A 21375-nucleotide genomic window follows, 5' to 3' on the forward strand; every position below is an offset into this window, starting at 1 on the left:
ACTTCTACTTACACTTAGGTCACACTACACATACATGTACACATTTATTTATACACACTCATCTGAGTTTTCTTTGATTTTATCTTAATAGTTCTTGGTCTTATTAATTTTCCTTTTATATCCATGGGGAAGTGGAATAAGAATCTTTCCTCCGTAAGCCATGCGTGTTGTAAAAGTCAACTAAAATGCCGGGAACAATGGGCTAGTAACCCCTTTTCCTGTAAAGATTACTAAAAAGAATAAGAAGAAGAAAATTGTCAAAGTGGGAAGTCTGAATGTGCGTGGATGTTGTGCAGATGATAAGAAAGAGATGATTGTGGATGTTATGAATGAGAAAAAGCTGGATGTCCTGGCTTTAAGTGAAACAAAGCTGAAGGGGGTGGGAGAGTTTCAGTGGAGAGGAATAAATGGGATTAGGTCAGGGGTTTCAAATAGAGTTAGAGCTAAAGAAGGAGTAGCAATAATGTTGAAGGATAAGCTATGGCAGGAAAAGAGGGACTATAAATGTATTAATTCAAGGATTATGTGGAGCAAAATAAAGATTGGATGTGAAAAGTGGGTTATAATAAGCGTGTATGCACCTGGAGAAGAGAGAAGTGTAGAGGAGAGAGAGAGATTTTGGGAAATGTTGAGTGAATGCGTGGGGAGTTTTTGAATCAAGTGTGAGAGTAATGGTGGTTGGGGATTTTAATGCTAAAGTGGGTAAAAATGTTATGGAGGGAGTAGTAGGTAAATTTGGGGTGCCAGGGGTAAATGTAAATGGGGAGCCTTTAATTGAGCTATGTGTAGAAAGAAATTTGGTAATAAGTAATACATATTTTATGAAAAAGAGGATAAATAAATATACAAGGTATGATGTAGCACGTAATGAAAGTAGTTTATTAGATTATGTATTGGTGGATAAAAGGTTGATGGGTAGGCTCCAGGATGTACATGTTTATAGAGGGGCAACTGATATATCGGATCATTATTTAGTTGTAGCTACAGTTAGAGTAAGAGGTAGATGGGAAAAGAGGAAGGTGGCAACAACAAGTAAGAGGGAGGTGAAAGTGTATAAACTAAGGGAGGAGGAAGTTCGGGTGAGATATAAGCGACTATTGGCAGAAAGGTGGGCTAGTGCAAAGATGAGTAGTGGGGGGGTTGAAGAGGGTTGGAATAGTTTTAAAAATGCAGTATTAGAATGTGGGGCAGAAGTTTGTGGTTATAGGAGGGTGGGGGCAGGAGGAAAGAGGAGTGATTGGTGGAATGATGAAGTAAAGGGTGTGATAAAAGAGAAAAAGGTAGCTTATGAGAGGTTTTTACAAAGCAGAAGTGTTATAAGAAGAGCAGAGTATATGGAGAGTAAAAGAAAGGTAAAGAGAGTGGTGAGAGAGTGCAAAAGGAGAGCAGATGATAGAGTGGGAGAGGCACTGTCAAGAAATTTTAATGAAAATAAGAAAAAATTTTGGAGCGAGTTAAACAAGTTAAGAAAGCCTAGGGAAAATATGGATTTGTCAGTTAAAAACAGAGTAGGGGAGTTAGTAGATGGGGAGATGGAGGTATTGGGTAGATGGCGAGAATATTTTGAGGAACTTTTAAATGTTAAGGAAGAAACAGAGGCAGTAATTTCATGCACTGGTCAGGGAGGTATACCATCTTTTAGGAGTGAAGAAGAGCAGAATGTAAGTGTGGGGGAGGTACGTGAGGCATTACGTAAAATGAAAGGGGGTAAAGCAGCTGGAACTGATGGGATCATGACAGAAATGTTAAAAGCAGGGGGGGATATAGTGTTGGAGTGGTTGGTACTTTTGTTTAATAAATGTATGAAAGAGGGGAAGGTACCTAGGGATTGGCAGAGAGCATGTATAGTCCCTTTATATAAAGGGAAAGGGGACAAAAGAGACTGTAAAAATTACAGAGGAATAAGCTTACTGAGTATACCAGGAAAAGTGTACGGTAGGGTTATAATTGAAAGAATTAGAGGTAAGACAGAATGTAGGATTGCGGATGAGCAAGGAGGTTTTAGAGTGGGTAGGGGATGTGTAGATCAGGTGTTTACATTGAAGCATATATGTGAACAGTATTTAGATAAAGATAGGGAGGTTTTTATTGCATTTATGGATTTAGAAAAGGCATATGATAGAGTGGATAGAGGAGCAATGTGGCAGATGTTGCAAGTATATGGAATAGGTGGTAAGTTATTAAATGCTGTAAAGAGTTTTTATGAGGATAGTGAGGCTCAGGTTAGGGTGTGTAGAAGAGAGGGAGACTACTTCCCGGTAAAAGTAGGTCTTAGACAGGGATGTGTAATGTCACCATGGTTGTTTAATATATTTATAGATGGGGTTGTAAAGGAAGTAAATGCTAGGGTGTTTGGGAGAGGGGTGGGATTAAATTATGGGGAATCAAATTCAAAATGGGAATTGACACAGTTACTTTTTGCTGATGATACTGTGCTTATGGGAGATTCTAAAGAAAAATTGCAAAGGTTAGTGGATGAGTTTGGGAATGTGTGTAAAGGTAGAAAGTTGAAAGTGAACATAGAAAAGAGTAAGGTGATGAGGGTGTCAAATGATTTAGATAAAGAAAAATTGGATATCAAATTGGGGAGGAGGAGTATGGAAGAAGTGAATGTTTTCAGATACTTGGGAGTTGACGTGTCGGCGGATGGATTTATGAAGGATGAGGTTAATCATAGAATTGATGAGGGAAAAAAGGTGAGTGGTGCGTTGAGGTATATGTGGAGTCAAAAAACGTTATCTATGGAGGCAAAGAAGGGAATGTATGAAAGTATAGTAGTACCAACACTCTTATATGGGTGTGAAGCTTGGGTGGTAAATGCAGCAGCAAGGAGACGGTTGGAGGCAGCGGAGATGTCCTGTCTAAGGGCAATGTGTGGTGTAAATATTATGCAAAAAATTCGGAGTGTGGAAATTAGGAGAAGGTGTGGAGTTAATAAAAGTATTAGTCAGAGGGCAGAAGAGGGGTTGTTGAGGTGGTTTGGTCATTTAGAGAGAATGGATCACAGTAGAATGACATGGAAAGCATATAAATCTATAGGGGAAGGAAGGCGGGGTAGGGGTCGTCCTCGAAAGGGTTGGAGAGAGGGGGTAAAGGAGGTTTTGTGGGTAAGGGGCTTGGATTTCCAGCAAGCGTGCGTGAGCGTGTTAGATAGGAGTGAATGGAGACGAATGGTACTTGGGACCTGACGATCTGTTGGAGTGTGAGCAGGGTAATATTTAGTGAAGGGATTCAGGGAAACCGGTTATTTTCATATAGTCGGACTTGAGTCCTGGAAATGGGAAGTACAATGCCTGCACTTTAAAGGAGGGGTTTTGGGATATTGGCAGTTTGGAGGGATATGTTGTGTATCTTTATATGTGTATGCTTCTAGACTGTTGTATTCTGAGCACCTCTGCAAAAACAGTGATAATGTGCGAGTGTGGTGAAAGTGTTGAATGATGATGAAAGTATTTTCTTTTTGGGGATTTTCTTTCTTTTTTGGGTCACCCTGCCTCGGTGGGAGACGGCCGAATTGTTGAGACAAAAAAAAAAAAAAAAAAAAAAAAAAAAAATGTATACCATAAAAGAGGTAGTAGATTGGTAGACAGCAACCACCCAGGGAGGTACTACCTTCCTGCCAAGTGAGTGTAAAACAAGAGCCTGTAATTGTTTTACATGATGGTAGGATTGCTGGTGTCTTTTGTCTGTCTCATAAATATGCAAGATTACAGGTACGTCTTGCTACTTCTACTTACACTTAGGTCACACTACACATATATATTTTTTTTTTTTTTTCAACAAGTCGGCCGTCTCCCACCGAGGCAGGGTGACCCAAAAAAGAAAGAAAATCCCCAAAAAGAAAATACTTTCATCATCATTCAACACTTCACCACACTCGCACATTATCACTGTTTTTGCAAAGGTGCTCAGAATACAACAGTTTAGAAGCATACACATATAAAGATACACAACATATCCCTCCAAACTGCCAATATCCCAAACCTCTCCTTTAAAGTGCAGGCACTGTACTTCCCATTTCCAGGACTCAAGTCCGACTATATGAAAATAACCGGTTTCCCTGAATTATTTATTTTATTTTTATTATCACACTGGCCGATTCCCACCAAGGCAGGGTGGCCCGAAAAAGAAAAACTTTCACCATCATTCACTCCATCACTGTCTTGCCAGAAGGGTGCTTTACACTACAGTTTTTAAACTGCAACATTAACACCCCTCCTTCAGAGTGCAGGCACTGTACTTCCCATCTCCAGGACTCAAGTCCGGCCTGCCGGTTTCCCTGAACCCCTTCATAAATGTTACTTTGCTCACACTCCAACAGCACGTCAAGTATTAAAAACCATTCGCCTCCATTCACTCCTATCAAACACGCTCATGCACGCCTGCTGGAAGTCCAAGCCCCTCCCACACAAAACCTCCTTTACCCCCTCTCTCCAACCTTTCCTAGGCCGACCCCTACCCCGCCTTCCTTCCACTACAGACTGATACACTCTTGAAGTCATTCTGTTTCGCTCCATTCTCTCTACATGTCCGAACCACCTCAACAACCCTTCCTCAGCCCTCTGGACAACAGTTTTGGTGATCCCGCACCTCCTCCTAACTTCCAAACTACGAATTCTCTGCATTACATTCACACCACACATTGCCCTCAAACATGACATCTCCACTGCCTCCAGCCTTCTCCTCGCTGCAACATTCATCACCCATGCTTCACACCCATACAAGAGTGTTGGTAAAACTATACTCTCATACATTCCCCTCTTTGCCTCCAAGGACAAAGTTCTTTGTCTCCACAGACTCCTAAGTGCACCACTCACCCTTTTCCCCTCATCAATTCTTGATTCACCTCATCCTTTATAGACCCATCCGCTGACACGTCCACTCCCAAATATCTGAATACATTCACCTCCTCCATACTCTCTCCTTCCAATCTGATATCCAATCTTTCATCACCTAATATTTTTGTTATCCTCATAACCTTACTCTTTCCTGTATTCACTTTTAATTTTCTTCTCTTGCACACCCTACCAAATTCATCCACCAATCTCTGCAACTTCTCTTCAGAATCTCCCAAGAGCACAGTGTCATCAGCAAAGAGCAACTGTGACAACTCCCACTTTATGTGTGATTCTTTATCTTTTAACTCCACGCCTCTTGTCAAGACCCTCGCATTTACTTCTCTTACAACCCCATCTATAAATATATTAAACAACCATGGTGACATCACACATCCTTGTCTAAGGCCTACTTTTACTGGGAAATAATTTCCCTCTTTCCTATGTACTCTAACTTGAGCCTCACTATCCTCGTAAAAACTCTTCACTGCTTTCAGTAACCTACCTCCTACACCATACACCTGCAACATCTGCCACATTGCCCCCCTATCCACCCTGTCATACGCCTTTTCCAAATCCATAAATGCCACAAAGACCTCTTTAGTCTTATCTAAATACTGTTCACTTATATGTTTCACTGTAAACACCTGGTCCACACACCCCCTACCTTTCCTAAAGCCTCCTTGTTCATCTGCTATCCTATTCTCCGTCTTACTTTTAATTCTTTCAATAATAACTCTACCATACACTTTACCAGGTATACTCAACAGACTTATTTTTATATTTTTATTATCACACCGGCCGATTCCCACCAAGGCAGGGTGGCCCGAAAAAGAAAAACTTTCACCATCATTCACTCCATCACTGTCTTGCCAGAAGGGTGCTTTACACTACAGTTTTTAAACTGCAACATTAACACCCCTCCTTCAGAGTGCAGGCACTGTACTTCCCATCTCCAGGACTCAAGTCCGGCCTGCCGGTTTCCCTGAATCCCTTCATAAATGTTACTTTGCTCACACTCCAACAGCACGTCAAGTATTAAAAACCATTTGTCTCCATTCACTCCTATCAAACACGCTCACGCATGCCTGCTGGAAGTCCAAGCCCCTCGCACACAAAACCTCCTTTACCCCCTCCCTCCAACCCTTCCTAGGCCGACCCCTACCCCGCCTTCCTTCCACTACAGACTGATACACTCTTGAAGTCATTCTGTTTCGCTCCATTCTCTCTACATGTCCGAACCACCTCAACAACCCTTCCTCAGCCCTCTGAACAACAGTTTTGGTAATCCCGCACCTCCTCCTAACTTCCAAACTACGAATTCTCTGCATTATATTCACACCACACATTGCCCTCAGACATGACATCTCCACTGCCTCCAGCCTTCTCCTCGCTGCAACATTCATCACCCACGCTTCACACCCATATAAGAGCGTTGGTAAAACTATACTCTCATACATTCCCCTCTTTGCCTCCAAGGACAAAGTTCTTTGTCTCCACAGACTCCTAAGTGCACCACTCACTCTTTTTCCCTCATCAATTCTATGATTCACCTCATCTTTCATAGACCCATCCGCTGACACGTCCACTCCCAAATATCTGAATACGTTCACCTCCTCCATACTCTCTCCCTCCAATCTGATATTCAATCTTTCATCACCTAATCTTTTTGTTATCCTCATAACCTTACTCTTTCCTGTATTCACCTTTAATTTTCTTCTTTTGCACACCCTACCAAATTCATCCACCAATCTCTGCAACTTCTCTTCAGAATCTCCCAAGAGCACAGTGTCATCAGCAAAGAGCAGCTGTGACAACTCCCACTTTGTGTGTGATTCTTTATCTTTTAACTCCACGCCTCTTGCCAAGACCCTCGCATTTACTTCTCTTACAACCCCATCTATAAATATATTAAACAACCACGGTGACATCACACATCCTTGTCTAAGGCCTACTTTTACTGGGAAAAAATTTCCCTCTTTCCTACATACTCTAACTTGAGCCTCACTATCCTCGTAAAAACTCTTCACTGCTTTCAGTAACCTACCTCCTACACCATACACTTGCAACATCTGCCACATTGCCCCCCTATCCACCCTGTCATACGCCTTTTCCAAATCCATAAATGCCACAAAGACCTCTTTAGCCTTATCTAAATACTGTTCACTTATATGTTTCACTGTAAACACCTGGTCCACACACCCCCTACCTTTCCTAAAGCCTCCTTGTTCATCTGCTATCCTATTCTCCGTCTTACTCTTAATTCTTTCAATTATAACTCTACCATACACTTTACCAGGTACACTCAACAGACTTATCCCCCTATAATTTTTGCACTCTCTTTTATCCCCTTTGCCTTTATACAAAGGAACTATGCATGCTCTCTGCCAATCCCTAGGTACCTTACCCTCTTCCATACATTTATTAAATAATTGCACCAACCACTCCAAAACTATATCCCCACCTGCTTTTAACATTTCTATCTTTATCCCATCAATCCCGGCTGCCTTACCCCCTTTCATTTTACCTACTGCCTCACGAACTTCCCCCACACTCACAACTGGCTCTTCCTCACTCCTACAAGATGTTATTCCTCCTTGCCCTATACACGAAATCACAGCTTCCCTATCTTCATCAACATTTAACAATTCCTCAAAATATTCCTTCCATCTTCCCAATACCTCTAACTCTCCATTTAATAACTCTCCTCTCCTATTTTTAACTGACAAATCCATTTGTTCTCTAGGCTTTCTTAACTTGTTAATCTCACTCCAAAACTTTTTCTTATTTTCAACAAAATTTGTTGATAACATCTCACCCACTCTCTCATTTGCTCTCTTTTTACATTGCTTCACCACTCTCTTAACTTCTCTCTTTTTCTCCATATACTCTTCCCTCCTTGCATCACTTCTACTTTGTAAAAACTTCTCATATGCTAACTTTTTCTCCCTTACTACTCTCTTTACATCATCATTCCACCAATCGCTCCTCTTCCCTCCTGCACCCACTTTCCTGTAACCACAAACTTCTGCTGAACACTCTAACACTACATTTTTAAACCTACCCCATACCTCTTCGACCCCATTGCCTATGCTCTCATTAGCCCATCTATCCTCCAATAGCTGTTTATATCTTACCCTAACTGCCTTCTCTTTTAGTTTATAAACCTTCACCTCTCTCTTCCCTGATGCTTCTATTCTCCTTGTATCCCATCTACCTTTTACTCTCAGTATAGCTACAACTAGAAAGTGATCTGATATATCTGTGGCCCCTCTATAAACATGTACATCCTGAAGTCTACTCAACAGTCTTTTATCTACCAATACATAATCCAACAAACTACTGTCATTTCGCCCTACATCATATCGTGTATACTTATTTATCCTCTTTTTCTTAAAATATGTATTACCTATAACTAAACCCCTTTCTATACAAAGTTCAATCAAAGGGCTCCCATTATCATTTACACCTGGCACCCCAAACTTACCTACCACACCCTCTCTAAAAGTTTCTCCTACTTTAGCATTCAAGTCCCCTACCACAATTACTCTCTCACTTGGTTCAAAGGCTCCTATACATTCACTTAACATCTCCCAAAATCTCTCTCTCTCCTCTGCATTCCTCTCTTCTCCAGGTGCATACACGCTTATTATGACCCACTTCTCGCATCCAACCTTTACTTTAATCCACATAATTCTTGAATTTACACACAGACTTATCCCCCTATAATTTTTGCACTCTCTTTTGTCCCCTTTGCCTTTATACAAAGGAACTATGCATGCTCTCTGCCAATCCCTAGGTACCTTACCCTCTTCCATACATTTATTAAATAATTGCACCAACCACTCCAAAACTATATCCCCACCTGCTTTTAACATTTCTATCTTTATCCCATCAATCCCGGCTGCCTTACCCCCTTTCATTTTACCTACTGCCTCACGAACTTCCCCCACACTCAGAACTGGCTCTTCCTCACTCCTACAAGATGTTATTCCTCCTTGCCCTATACACGAAATCACAGCTTCCCTATCTTCATCAACATTTAACAATTCCTCAAAATATTCCCTCCATCTTCCCAATACCTCTAACTCTCCATTTAATAACTCTCCTCTCCTATTTTTAACTGACATATCCATTTGTTCTCTAGGCTTCTTTAACTTGTTAATCTCACTCCAAAACTTTTTTTTATTTTCAACAAAATTTGTTGATAACATCTCACCCACTCTCTCATTTGCTCTTTTTACATTGCTTCACCACTCTCTTAACTTCTCTCTTTTTCTCCATATACTCTTCCCTCTTTGCATCACTTCTACTTTGTAAAAACTTCTCATATGCTAACTTTTTCTCCCTTATATCATCATTCCACCAATCGCTCCTCTTCCCTCCCGCACCCACTTTCCTGTAACCACAAACTTCTGCTGAACACTCTAACACTACATTTTTAAACCTACCCCATACCTCTTCGACCCCATTGCCTATGCTCTCATTAGCCCATCTATCCTCCAATAGCTGTTTATATCTTTCCCTAACTGCCTCCTCTTTTAGTTTATAAACCTTCACCTCTCTCTTCCCTGATGCTTCTATTCTCCTTGTATCCCATCTACCTTTTACTCTCAGTGTAGCTACAACTAGAAAGTGATCTGATATATCTGTGGCCCCTCTATAAACATGTACATCCTGAAGTCTACTCAACAGTCTTTTATCTACCAATACATAATCCAACAAACTACTGTCATTTCGCCCTACATCATATCTTGTATACTTATTTATCCTCTTTTTCTTAAAATATGTATTACCTATAACTAAACCCCTTTCTATACAAAGTTCAATCAAAGGGCTCCCATTATCATTTACACCTGGCACCCCAAACTTACCTACCACACCCTCTCTAAAAGTTTCTCCTACTTTAGCATTCAGGTCCCCTACCACAATTACTCTCTCACTTGGTTCAAAGGCTCCTATACATTCACTTAACATCTCCCAAAATCTCTCTCTCTCCTCTGCATTCCTCTCTTCTCCAGGTGCATACACGCTTATTATGACCCACTTCTCGCATCCAACCTTTACTTTAATCCACATAATTCTTGCATTTACACATTCATATTCTCTTTTCTCCTTCCATAACTGATCATTCAACATTACTGCTACCCCTTCCTTTGCTCTAACTCTCTCAGATACTCCAGATTTAATCCCATTTATTTCCCCCCACCGAAACTCCCCTACCCCCTTCAGCTTTGTTTCGCTTAGGGCCAGGACATCCAACTTCTTTTCATTCATAACATCAGCAATCATCTGTTTCTTGTCATCTGCACTACATCCACGCACATTCAAGCATCCCAGTTTTATAAAGTTTTTCTTCTCTTTTTTAGTAAATGTCTACAGGAGAAGGGGTTACTAGCCCATTGCTCCCGGCATTTTAGTCGCCTCATACGACACGCATGGCTTACGGAGGAAAGATTCTTTTCCACTTCCCCATGGAATATTACCACTAAATATTACCCTGCTCACACTCCAACAGATCGTCAGGTCCCAAGTACCATTCGTCTCCATTCACTCCTATCTAACACGCTCACGCACGCTTGCTGGAAGTCCAAGCCCCTTGCCCACAAAACCTCCTTTACCCCCTCTCTCCAACCCTTTCGAGGACGACCCCTACCTCGCCTTCCTTCCCCTATAGATTTATATGCTTTCCATGTCATTCTACTTTGATCCATTCTCTCTAAATGACCAAACCACCTCAACAACCCCTCTTCTGCCCTCTGACTAATACTTTTATTAACTCCACACCTTTTCCTAATTTCCACACTCCAAATTTTCTGCATAATATTTGCACCACACATTGCCCTTAAACATATATATACACGCCCCTCTGGGTTTTCTTCTATTTTCTTTCTAGTGCTTGTTCTTGTTTATTTCTTCTTACCTCCATGGGGAAGTGGAACAGAATTCTTCCTCCGTAAGCCATGCGTGTTGTAAGAGGCGACTAAAATGCCGGGAGCAAGGGGCCAGCAACACCTTCTCCTGTACAAATTGCTATATTTAAAAAAAAAAAAACTTATGTTTTTCTTTTTGGGCCACCCTGCCTTCGTGGGATGTGGCCGGTTCGTTAAAAAAAAAAATGTATACCATAAAATATTCTTTGTATGAGTATAGACTATAGTTGTGCTTACAAATTCACAGACTTCTGCATTTGTGGTCCTTCATTACTTACTGTTTTTGTTGAACCAACAAACTGATTTAATTACCTGAAGATTCTTCCAAATCAACAGCTTTCCCACATTTAAACCTCTCACTATTCCAAATCAACAGCTTTCCAGTGTTTAAATCTCTATTCTGATCAAATCTCTGTTTTTGTACAAAGAAAATAATACTAACACCTACAACCTAAACTAAATCACTTACCTCTTCCACATTAATATTGTCCTTTGCACTAGTTTCAAAGAGCTTAATATTCATTTGATCAGCGAAGCGTTTGGCATCTTCATAGAGTACAACCTTCCTGTCTGGACAATCATTTTTGTTTCCAACTGAAAAAATAATTATGTCTTAACAAAGATGTCTCATAAAACTGTAATAAGGGGGTAAGAGATCATAAAAGTAAGAAAACTGCTTTGTAACACATGCTGGATAATATAAACTCACACTTACCTTTTACCATTTCAGTACAGGGTCATAGTTCCCTAAAATACACCTCAGATTTCAGAGCTTCATTAACTAATAAATTTCCTTCCTGATTTTCTGTCAATATAAATCCTAGTTGCAAATTGAAAATTTCAAAACTTTATTAACCAACAAGTTTCATTCCTAATTTTCTTTCAGTTGTAAGTTGAAAATTTAATGTATACCACATTAGAGGAAGCTCTTCCCTGAACAATTTAATACATCTCAAGCTGTTTAAAGCATTTTTATATGAATTTCTGTTGAGGTAAAAATACCAGATTAATTTTATAAAGGACAAATATTTAGTGAGAAAGGAATTCTTTCCAACAGTCTATTTAACCCTTAAACTGTCCAAACGTAGATCTACGTTTTTTCAACATTTGAAATTATGTAAAAATGCGTATTTATTTTTTTTTACATTTGAAAACATGTAAAAAAACTTTGATCTATTTTTTTTTTGTTTGTTATATTTGAAAATATGTAAAAAAACGTAGATCTACTTTTGGAGCACTACGCATGTGAACATAGATCTGTTTGGACAGTTTAAGGGTTAACAGTTATTTTGATTCTACTCTGGCCATTTATCAATTAAAGTATTCATCAGCAATTTTTAGATTTTAAAACAATATTTTACAAAATACAAAAATGCTCTGTAAACGAGGCCATTGTTGTAACTGCTTGAATTATTTTTGTGTATGCATCATGAAGCCATTTTGTAATTTTTGAATTTTTTTTTGTTACCAAAATTCTGGTTACAAATAATAAGATAGTTGTAACACACTTGTGTGATTGCTTGGTACTCGGTAAAAAGAAAAAAAGTCACAAGTCGGTAACTCAATTTTTCTAATATTCATTACTAATTTGCTTCACTGAATTTGCATTTTAAATTTCAAAACATTTTGTCTATAGAAAAGAAACAAGACAGGTGCTTCATCGTGTAGAGCTTTCATCAAATCAAGAGCAAAACATTGTTAAAAATAAAAGCTAGCTCTACACCCGTGTCTTTTCTTTATTACTGACGGCAAGAGAGCTTCGTACTTATTTAATTCAGTCGTACATTTTTAGGAACAATAACCACCATTCAAAGCAAAAATTCCCGAAATCAGGAGAGACTATAACTGGGTAATTAACTTGCACAAACAGCTCCTTAAACGCCAAAACTATACGATTACAAAATAGGGTACACTATTTCATACTCACCAACTATGTAAAGGTGTTAGCAAACGAGAGAGAAGCAGGCAGCAGGTGGCATGGAAGTGTGGGGAATTCTAAATGAGGGTTATTCTTACTGATTGTTACAAATGTTTTAATCAATTGCATAACTAAATTGTACTTAAAAATATGGGTGATCAGTAGCTTAATATTACTTGTGTTTCAGTCGCATGCATCCATTTTTATATTGTAAGGAAGACTGCCCATAGAATCACCATGCTGTGAAGACAATCTGCATATACACACACACACTTAATAAACATTATCCCATGAGTACAGTACAGTACATACTACGTTAAACATTTTTATATGGTAATCTGACCATAGTTTTTATGCACCAACTTACAACATGTTTGAACATACAAAAATGTAAGGTAACACATCACAGATTGACTAAGTTTGCTAAGAAAAATGAAATGAACATATAAAGGCTGCGAACCAAAACGAGATACAATGCTTGAGATACCAATGAGTCAGCTGTCAATGGCCAGCAGGTCTCTCCAATACACACACAAAAACCACATTGCACAACACACTATACCATCTATCACAATGACAGTCAAAATTAAAGGCAACTCACTGCTTAAGCTTCAAAACCTGCTTTATTTTTATGCTATACTTAATACAGGAGTGCTCCACTTTACAGAGCTTCATTTTACAGTTTCACTAATGCGGTGGTTTTCAATTATATCCATTCTTCATTTATTCAGTCTTCCTACAATAAATATATTCACCACACACTATAAGCTAAGGACAAAATCATTTTAAGGTAAGTAATGTGTGTACTGAATATGCACTTTTTAGGCCTAGCTCTATTGCTCACTTAATATATGATATTGTAAACATGTTATCAGGCTTTTATATGCGTTTGAAAGTGGAAAAAGGCTATTTTTCACTTTACGGGATTTTTGCTTTACATCGGTAGCCCAGAACCTAACCTGCTGTATAAGTGGGGCCCTCCTGTACAATTATTATATAAAAACAAGCATCATTAATGAAGAGGCTCTACTTCAAGGATATTCACCAGAGAGAAAACTGAAATTTATTATGCAAGTGCTATCATGCTATTTTTCACCGACAAAAATTTACAAATTATTTATGATAAACAATTTATATTGTTAACAATTAAGTTATGACCTAACTTTAATCTTCCTCTCCAGATTACTTTATTATTCAAGTTACATCAATGGTTCTATTTGAGCAGCTAGTTTAAAAAATTGAGTTTTTATGAAACCAACACCTTTTAAAAGTGCCACTTTGATCTGTTTTGAAACTATGTCAAACAGCTACACAATCTAAATGACATGTGCAAAATTTACAATCAATCTGTCTAAAAGTTCTATGAAACAAGTTGAAAATATATTTTATACATCCTCACACCACAAAAAAATCAGATGGTATCCTGTGGCTACCAAAAAAATGCTTTTGTCACAAATGGTGTATGGAACTGGTCTCTATGAGGGTGTGTTTGTGTTGGTAGGAGAACTGAGCAAATTTCACAAAAGATGAGCATTCTTATACACTTAGAGAATCCCATCATAGAAATGAAAAAATCTGTATATGCCTGCAGAAAGAGATATAGTCAACCCTGCTTTCTTTCCAAGAAGTACACAGACATCACAATTCAAATGGCAATCTACACTAACTTATTCACCAAATCCTTCAGTGAGCAGGTATTGTACTTTCTACCTCCAGAATTGCAGTCTATTCACCTTCATTACTCCTCTGCCACTTGGGGCACATGTAATTAGACCACTTCAGCTTATCTACTCATAAATGTTTATTGATATTACATTATGGCAATCAGTCTTAAGTACAGAAGTCCTCACTTAACGTAGTCGATAGGTTCTTGGAAACTGCGACTTTTAAGCGAAACAACACATGTATAATGAAACCAATTTTACCGTAGGCTAATTGATATAAACAAGAGTCAAGTTGTTGTGGCAAGGGAGAGCTGAGAGGGAGTCAGTACACAAATTACCCGCACATAAAAGAGAGAAGCTTACGACGACGTTTCGGTCCGACTTGGACCATTGACAAAATCACGTGACTTTGTCAATGGTCCAAGTCGGACCGAAACGTCGTCGTAAGCTTCTCTCTTTTATGTGCGGGTTATTTGTGTATCGTTCCAGTCACGGTATTGTGCCTTTTTGTTATTTAGGGAGGCAGTAGTGCTGCAGACACCATGCCTATAGAGTATGTCACTCTGGGGTGCTATAAAGTCATATATTTACTCAATTATTGACATTTTTATTATTTTAGGTATCATATGTTTTTCAGAATTAAACGGGAATAAGTATCATAAAAACTGAATACAAACAGCCATAAGGGAGGAAACTGACATAATAATAAAGCTGGGTAAGCAGCTGCAGCTTCTTTGATGGCACTTGCAGACTCAGCTGTTATCTACATGTTATGCAGTTTTAAAAGTTTCTTAAAACATTCAAACCAACCATGACTTGCCACAAGGTTTCCTTTTCAGCACTAGAGCCCTGTTTTTTCTTTAGATCTTCAAATAAACTTAAAGCTTTCATTTGTATGGCCATTAGCGAACATGGAGAGCTAAGCCGATGCATGGCCTCCATCCAGATAATTAAGTCTTTCCATATTTTCCATTCCTGGTTGGGAATTAATTTCTTTTTCTCTTCAATGTTATAACGAAATGACATTGAACGAAGCTACGTTAAGTGAGGACTTCCTGTACTGCCATTGCTTGTGCCAATCTACTGTGCAATAAGGACAAAGAATAAAAGGCACAATACTGAGACTGGAACAATACACAAACAACCCATACATAGGAGAATGATACTTATGAAGACGTTTTGGTCCTACCTGGACCAAAACATTGTAAGCGTCATTCTCCTATGTGTAGGTTATCTGTATAATAAGGACAATCTTACCTTCTCTGACATGTCCATAATTGCTTGGACCCTGGATTATATTCATAAGAGAGCATTAAACCCATAAGGGTCATACAATACCTGGGAAATGGGAGGGGTGGCAGATAATCAAGTTTGATTCAAGTAAGAATAGCTCCAATTACTTGGACCAAGAGCTCTTTACTAATTTCAAGGCATATTCTCCCTTTGCAAGAGATGGATCTAAGAAAGACTAACTGACACAAGATAATTATCAAAAAAGGTATATCTTTCTAAAATGATCATCTTAAAGGACTTTGCATCCACCTCATAACAGAAACACTGTGCAACAACTGGCAAGTGAACTGCATCCCAACATGGACTCCCATTATATAATCAGTCACAATCTTTCCTCTGTAATTACTCCTACATCCCCCAAACTCTCTCTGTTTACTAAATTTATCCAGACTTTGTATTTAGTTACTTTTGGACAAGATATTTACATCATTTGCAAAAATTTTCATTTAGCTTTTATACCTTTAAACATTTTATACAAGATATTACAGGTGCAAGCAACGATCCTTGTGGTGCACCATTGGTAACAATTTTCCATCAGGGCATTTTTTTCTCTCATCACAGTTCACATTTTCTTATCAAACAAAATCTATCATCGAATGCAATAATTTGTCTTTTAGTCATCTTATATTTTGTAATTTTTAGGTTAGTCACTCATGAAACTATCCAAATATTTCTTATAATCAAGAAGAACAAAAAGGCACAATACCATGACTGGAACAATACACAAATAACTCTCACATAGAAAAAAGCTTATGATGTTTCAGTCAGAATTGGATCATTTACAAGTTACTTGTAAATGGTCCAAGTTGGACTGAAACACTGCCATGAGCTTCTCTCTCCTATGTGCGGGTTGAGCATTTCTTCTAATCTAAATAATTGAAATTGGCCATGTGTCTCTTTCCTGAATAATTCACTTGACTCACACAGGAATTTAAGAGCTGATATACAGCTTTTTTTTTTTTCATAAAAACTGAACAGTTTAATAAGAGGTCTTTGCCCTCCAAGTGTTTGATCCACTTTTCTCTAGTGGCTCTTATTAGCATACTATTTTTTACAAGCCATTAAGAAAGGCCTATTACCTCTTTAAATAGCTTAATGTAAGCCATTTCCCATTTACAAGACTATCACCTTAAACTGAAATGTCAAATAATTTCAGGAATGGATAGCTATGTTCTTCTGCACAGATTTTAAAACCCAAGGTGTTATCTGTCTGGTCCCACTGTTCTATTCTTGTCAATATCCTGTAACAGCTTCAGTTTTTGATACCCGAGTTTGCTGTTTGGCACACTAAAGTATCTTGTCATTTTGTTTTTCATTTAATTTGCTTTTACCACACCTTAATGAACAATCTGGTTCAATGTTGTTTTTATCCATTATTCCTTTTTTTTCAAAACATCAACCTCCTCCCTCCTTACATTTGTACATAGTATATTTTGCTTGTCAATCTCTGAAGTCTCTGGGTTGGTATTCTTCTTAGATCGATTCTAATTCTATTCTTTCTTCTAAATCCATTCATTCATTCTTTCTGAAACATGGTCTGCATATGAACCAGAAGAATCAGTCAATATGAACTTATGACAATGTATTCAGATAACTTTTACAGCATTTCTGTGAAAATCCTTAAATACGGATTTGAATGTTTATTTGTGTGGTGATACTTAATTTCCTATAATAATGCAGTGTAAAAGTTAAATATAAGCCATGCGGCATTAAAAATAATTGCATCTTTTTCCATATTATTTTCTTATTTTTTATTGGCATGTGCTACCCTAGCTAAAGTCAGTGAGGAGATCAGTACTTAAACTCACTTGAATTTTGTAAAGAAAGGGTCCATGGCCCAAGATTAAATGCAAGCAGCAACAAAGAAGCCGATGCAATGAAAGTGTTGGTTGGAAAGTGCAAGTTAAGAATGGTGCTGGTTTTGGTTTGGAGAGGAAGTAGGCTACTGGTGTTGGTGGTTTTACACTTAAAAGATGGAAAAAAAAATTATAAAAGACATTGGGCCTGATTAAAAAATCATAAGTTATCAATGTACTTTCATGATGCATCATACACAGATAAAACCTTTTCAATTTTATATACTGTACTGTAATTCATATCATTTGAGTTAAAAACTTTAAATTTTCATTTCTGTTCTTCTCAACAGACTTAAAATTATATTCACTGCTAAATTTTTACAATTTTTCGACTAATTTTGTACCACAGTATACTTACCAGTACCTTTGACCTATGAAAAGGGTTTTCTATGCTGCAGTAGGTTCAACGACCTGCTCCAGAATACACTTAATTTGCACTCGCACAATATAAAGCCTCACAGTGCTACAAGACCTGCTTACCACTTAACCGGTGGTTAATCTACTCATTTCATTAACAGCTGCAAACAAATATTTCCCAAGTATCAAGCAACCCTTGGAACCCACAAACCAGTCCAGCACTCACAGATGCAAGCTTTGACTTGTCAGTTACTCAACATGAAAACTCCTTGCAAGGGAATGATGGAGGTGGTGGGGAAGTCACTGGCTCTACTACATCATAGAAAACTTTCCTTAGTAAGTCAGATGGTGTTCTATGCCTGGTAGAGTTCAATGACTAGAATCATTTAATAGAACCCTGACCTGGAAGTGATATCATATAGTACACAACTCATGATGTGATACAAGTGAATCTCTTTATGGGGTGGATCAGTAAGCTAGATGTAGAGTAAGATCTACACCAGAAACCTTTTCTTAACAACATTCAAACTGCTTGTTTATTCATATAAACATGTCTATGTTGAAAAAATCGTATAAAAGAGAAGCAATAAAAATGGCTGGAAATCCCTATAAGATGACCAATACACTGAGCAAGTCAGAGTGACAGATGGATGATGAAATTTCTTGTAGATATGCATCATGTAATGGAAAAGGTCAACAGCCACATCAAACCAACATGAAGAATTTTGAGGATGTGAAATGAAATATTAAAACTCTCAGACTGAGGGAGATCTGGGAGTTATTACTGACAAATACTGACAAAATGGCTTTCAGAGCTACAAAATGTAAAGCTGAAAGTATTAAAAATGCCCTTACAGGCTGATAAAAGGTCATAAAAAGATTTTTTTTTTTGTTTTTTTCAACAAGTTGGTCGTCTCCCACCGAGGCAGGGTGACCCAAAAAAGAAAGAAAATCCCCAAAAAGAAAATACTTTCATCATCATTCAACACTTTCACCACACTCACACATTATCACTGTTTTTGCAGAGGTGCTCAGAATACAACAGTTTAGAAGCATATACGTATAAAGATACACAACATATCCCTCCAAACTGCCAATATCCCAAACCCCTCCTTTAAAGTGCAGGCATTGTACTTCCCATTTCCAGGACTCAAGTCCGACTATATGAAAATAACCAGTTTCCCTGAATCCCTTCACTAAATATTACCCTGCTCACACTCCAACAGATCGTCAGGTCCCAAGTATCATTCGTCTCCATTCACTCCTATCTAACACGCTCATGCACGCTTGCTGGAAGTCCAAGCCCCTCGCCCACAAAACCTCCTTTACCCCCTCTTTCCAACCCTTTCGAGGATGACCCCTACCCCTCTTTCCTTCCCCTATAGAGTTATATGCTTTCCATGTCATTCTACTTTGATCCATTCTCTCTAAATGACCAAACCACCTCAACAACCCCTCTTCTGCCCTCTGACTAATGCTTTTATTAACTCCACACCTTCTCCTAATTTCCACACTCCGAATTTTCTGCATAATATTTACACCACACATTGCCCTTAGACAGGACATCTCCACTGCCTCCAACCGTCTCCTCGCTGCTGCATTTACCACCCAAGCTTCACATCCATATAAGAGTGTTGGTACTACTATATTTTCATACATTCCCTTCTTTGCCTCCATAGATAATGTTTTTTGACTCCACATATACCTCAATGCACCACTCGCCTTTTTTCCCTCATCAATTCTATGATTAACCTCATCCTTCATAAATCCATCCGCCGACACGTCAACTCCCAAGTATCTGAAAACATTCACTTCTTCCATACTCCTCCTCCCCAATTTGATATCCAATTTTTCTTTATCTAAATCATTTGATACCCTCATCACCTTACTCTTTTCTATGTTCACTTTCAACTTTCTACCTTTACACACATTCTCAAACTCATCCACTAACCTATAAAAAGACTTCTTAGCACCATCAACAAGTACAGAAAAGCCTCAGTTGTAACCCATGAAAATAGTGCTGTAAGAATGCTAGAAAATCTTTCCCGAGTAACAGAACAGAAGCATGAGATACAAGAGGTAATAAATAATAAACAAATTATGATAAATTCTGTACTAAAAACCTAACACCAAGACAAGAGCTCCGTTCCTGTTGCTACAACAACGTAATTCCTTATATCCACGAGTGTTGGCTTTGTTGGCGAGATCCAGGTTTGCCAAGTTTAATTAGGTACTAAATAGTGTTTACCAAACTAAGCAACGAGAGGAACCATTTACTTTCAGGTGTTAATCATGATTTGTAGCTCTTTAAGACTATATTGTGAGAGGAAGGCTAAGTACATTCTGGGAGAAAGTCATTGTATATCATAAGAAATAGAAATTATGTTATATGTACAGTGTTGGGGCAAGATCAACTAGCAATTTTAAAATTTCATGATTTGAATCTTTCCTTTACATAGCATTAAATATGCAAGTTAAAAATGTCAAAAATAAAGAATAAATTAGGAATTTTGAAAAAATACTTATTGAACAACTTTTGACATTTAATTCTCAATGCCTCACATTTCACCCATAGCCACAAAACATTACAGTACTATTACTACAGTATATGTATATAGCATAGTGCATCACACAGTAAATATTTATTCAGGAAAACATAAGCATTTGCCATACCTAATATTCTGTTGACTACTTCACAATTTTGCTCAATTTCATGAAGCCAGCGCTTAACATTAGCGAAGCTTTCTCCATTGGTTACATCATACACTACTATTACTCCGTGGGTGCCGCGGTAATACCTGAAGGAAGAATAATATACGTCGTGCAAGCAAAGAATTCAAAAGGTGGAGCACCTTCTGTCTGGAAAAAAGTCAAAGGTAAACTAATGAACACATTAAGTGCATGCAGTTTTGAGAAACATGTTCTATACCTGAACTGAAGAATCAAGAGGAAACATTCATGTCTACTTCTATACTGTAACTGATCAATGCATAAATTTTCTTGAAATCATCCAAATTAAAAGGAAGGTCCAAAGAAAAGCAGCTTTGTCATATCTGAAGCACTAGCAAGAGGGGGAGGAGAGGAAGCAGTGGCAGCTGCTGCCACTGCCACCACCAGAATGGGTCAGTTAACCTACTGTGATGCTTAAGCTTTTTCACCTCACACTGTTACTTATATATACTCTCTGTGTCCCTGTACTGTTTGTAATGGCTTGACGAAGCTCCTGGAGAGTGAAACACTGGCACAATAAAGTATTACATTAATCACACATGTGTCCTTTGACCTAACACACTAATCACTTAGCATTACACTAAAGCTCCTTCCTCCACTCTCTCGACCAGCTACACCTTTAACAACACATATTGAAGTTTATTCTTCACACTATTAGTCACAAGGGATGTCTACACATTTTTTTTGGGGGGCATTGTTACAACAGGCAGTAAGGTAAACAAATTAAGGAAAAATTAGAGCCCCAATTTTAGCAGAAAATCCAAATACAGAGCCAATCAACACAACAAA

At 38.3% G+C, this 21375-nt stretch overlaps 1 protein-coding gene across 1 annotated transcript in view; it reads right to left on the reverse strand.

Moving 5' to 3' along the window:
* Positions 1 to 21375, reverse strand: part of Rab35 (RAS oncogene family member Rab35) — a 31405-nt gene that overhangs the window by 3542 nt on the left and 6488 nt on the right. The window contains exons 3-4 of the mRNA XM_070102021.1: positions 20530 to 20654; positions 11238 to 11362 (exon numbers count right to left, since the gene is read on the reverse strand). Of these exons, the coding sequence (XP_069958122.1) occupies positions 11238 to 11362; positions 20530 to 20654 (250 nt within the window). The remainder of the gene's footprint in view (positions 1 to 11237; positions 11363 to 20529; positions 20655 to 21375) is intronic.

The sequence above is a fragment of the Cherax quadricarinatus genome, chromosome 79 (genome assembly GCF_038502225.1).
Source record: "Cherax quadricarinatus isolate ZL_2023a chromosome 79, ASM3850222v1, whole genome shotgun sequence".
NCBI lineage: Eukaryota > Metazoa > Arthropoda > Malacostraca > Decapoda > Parastacidae > Cherax > Cherax quadricarinatus.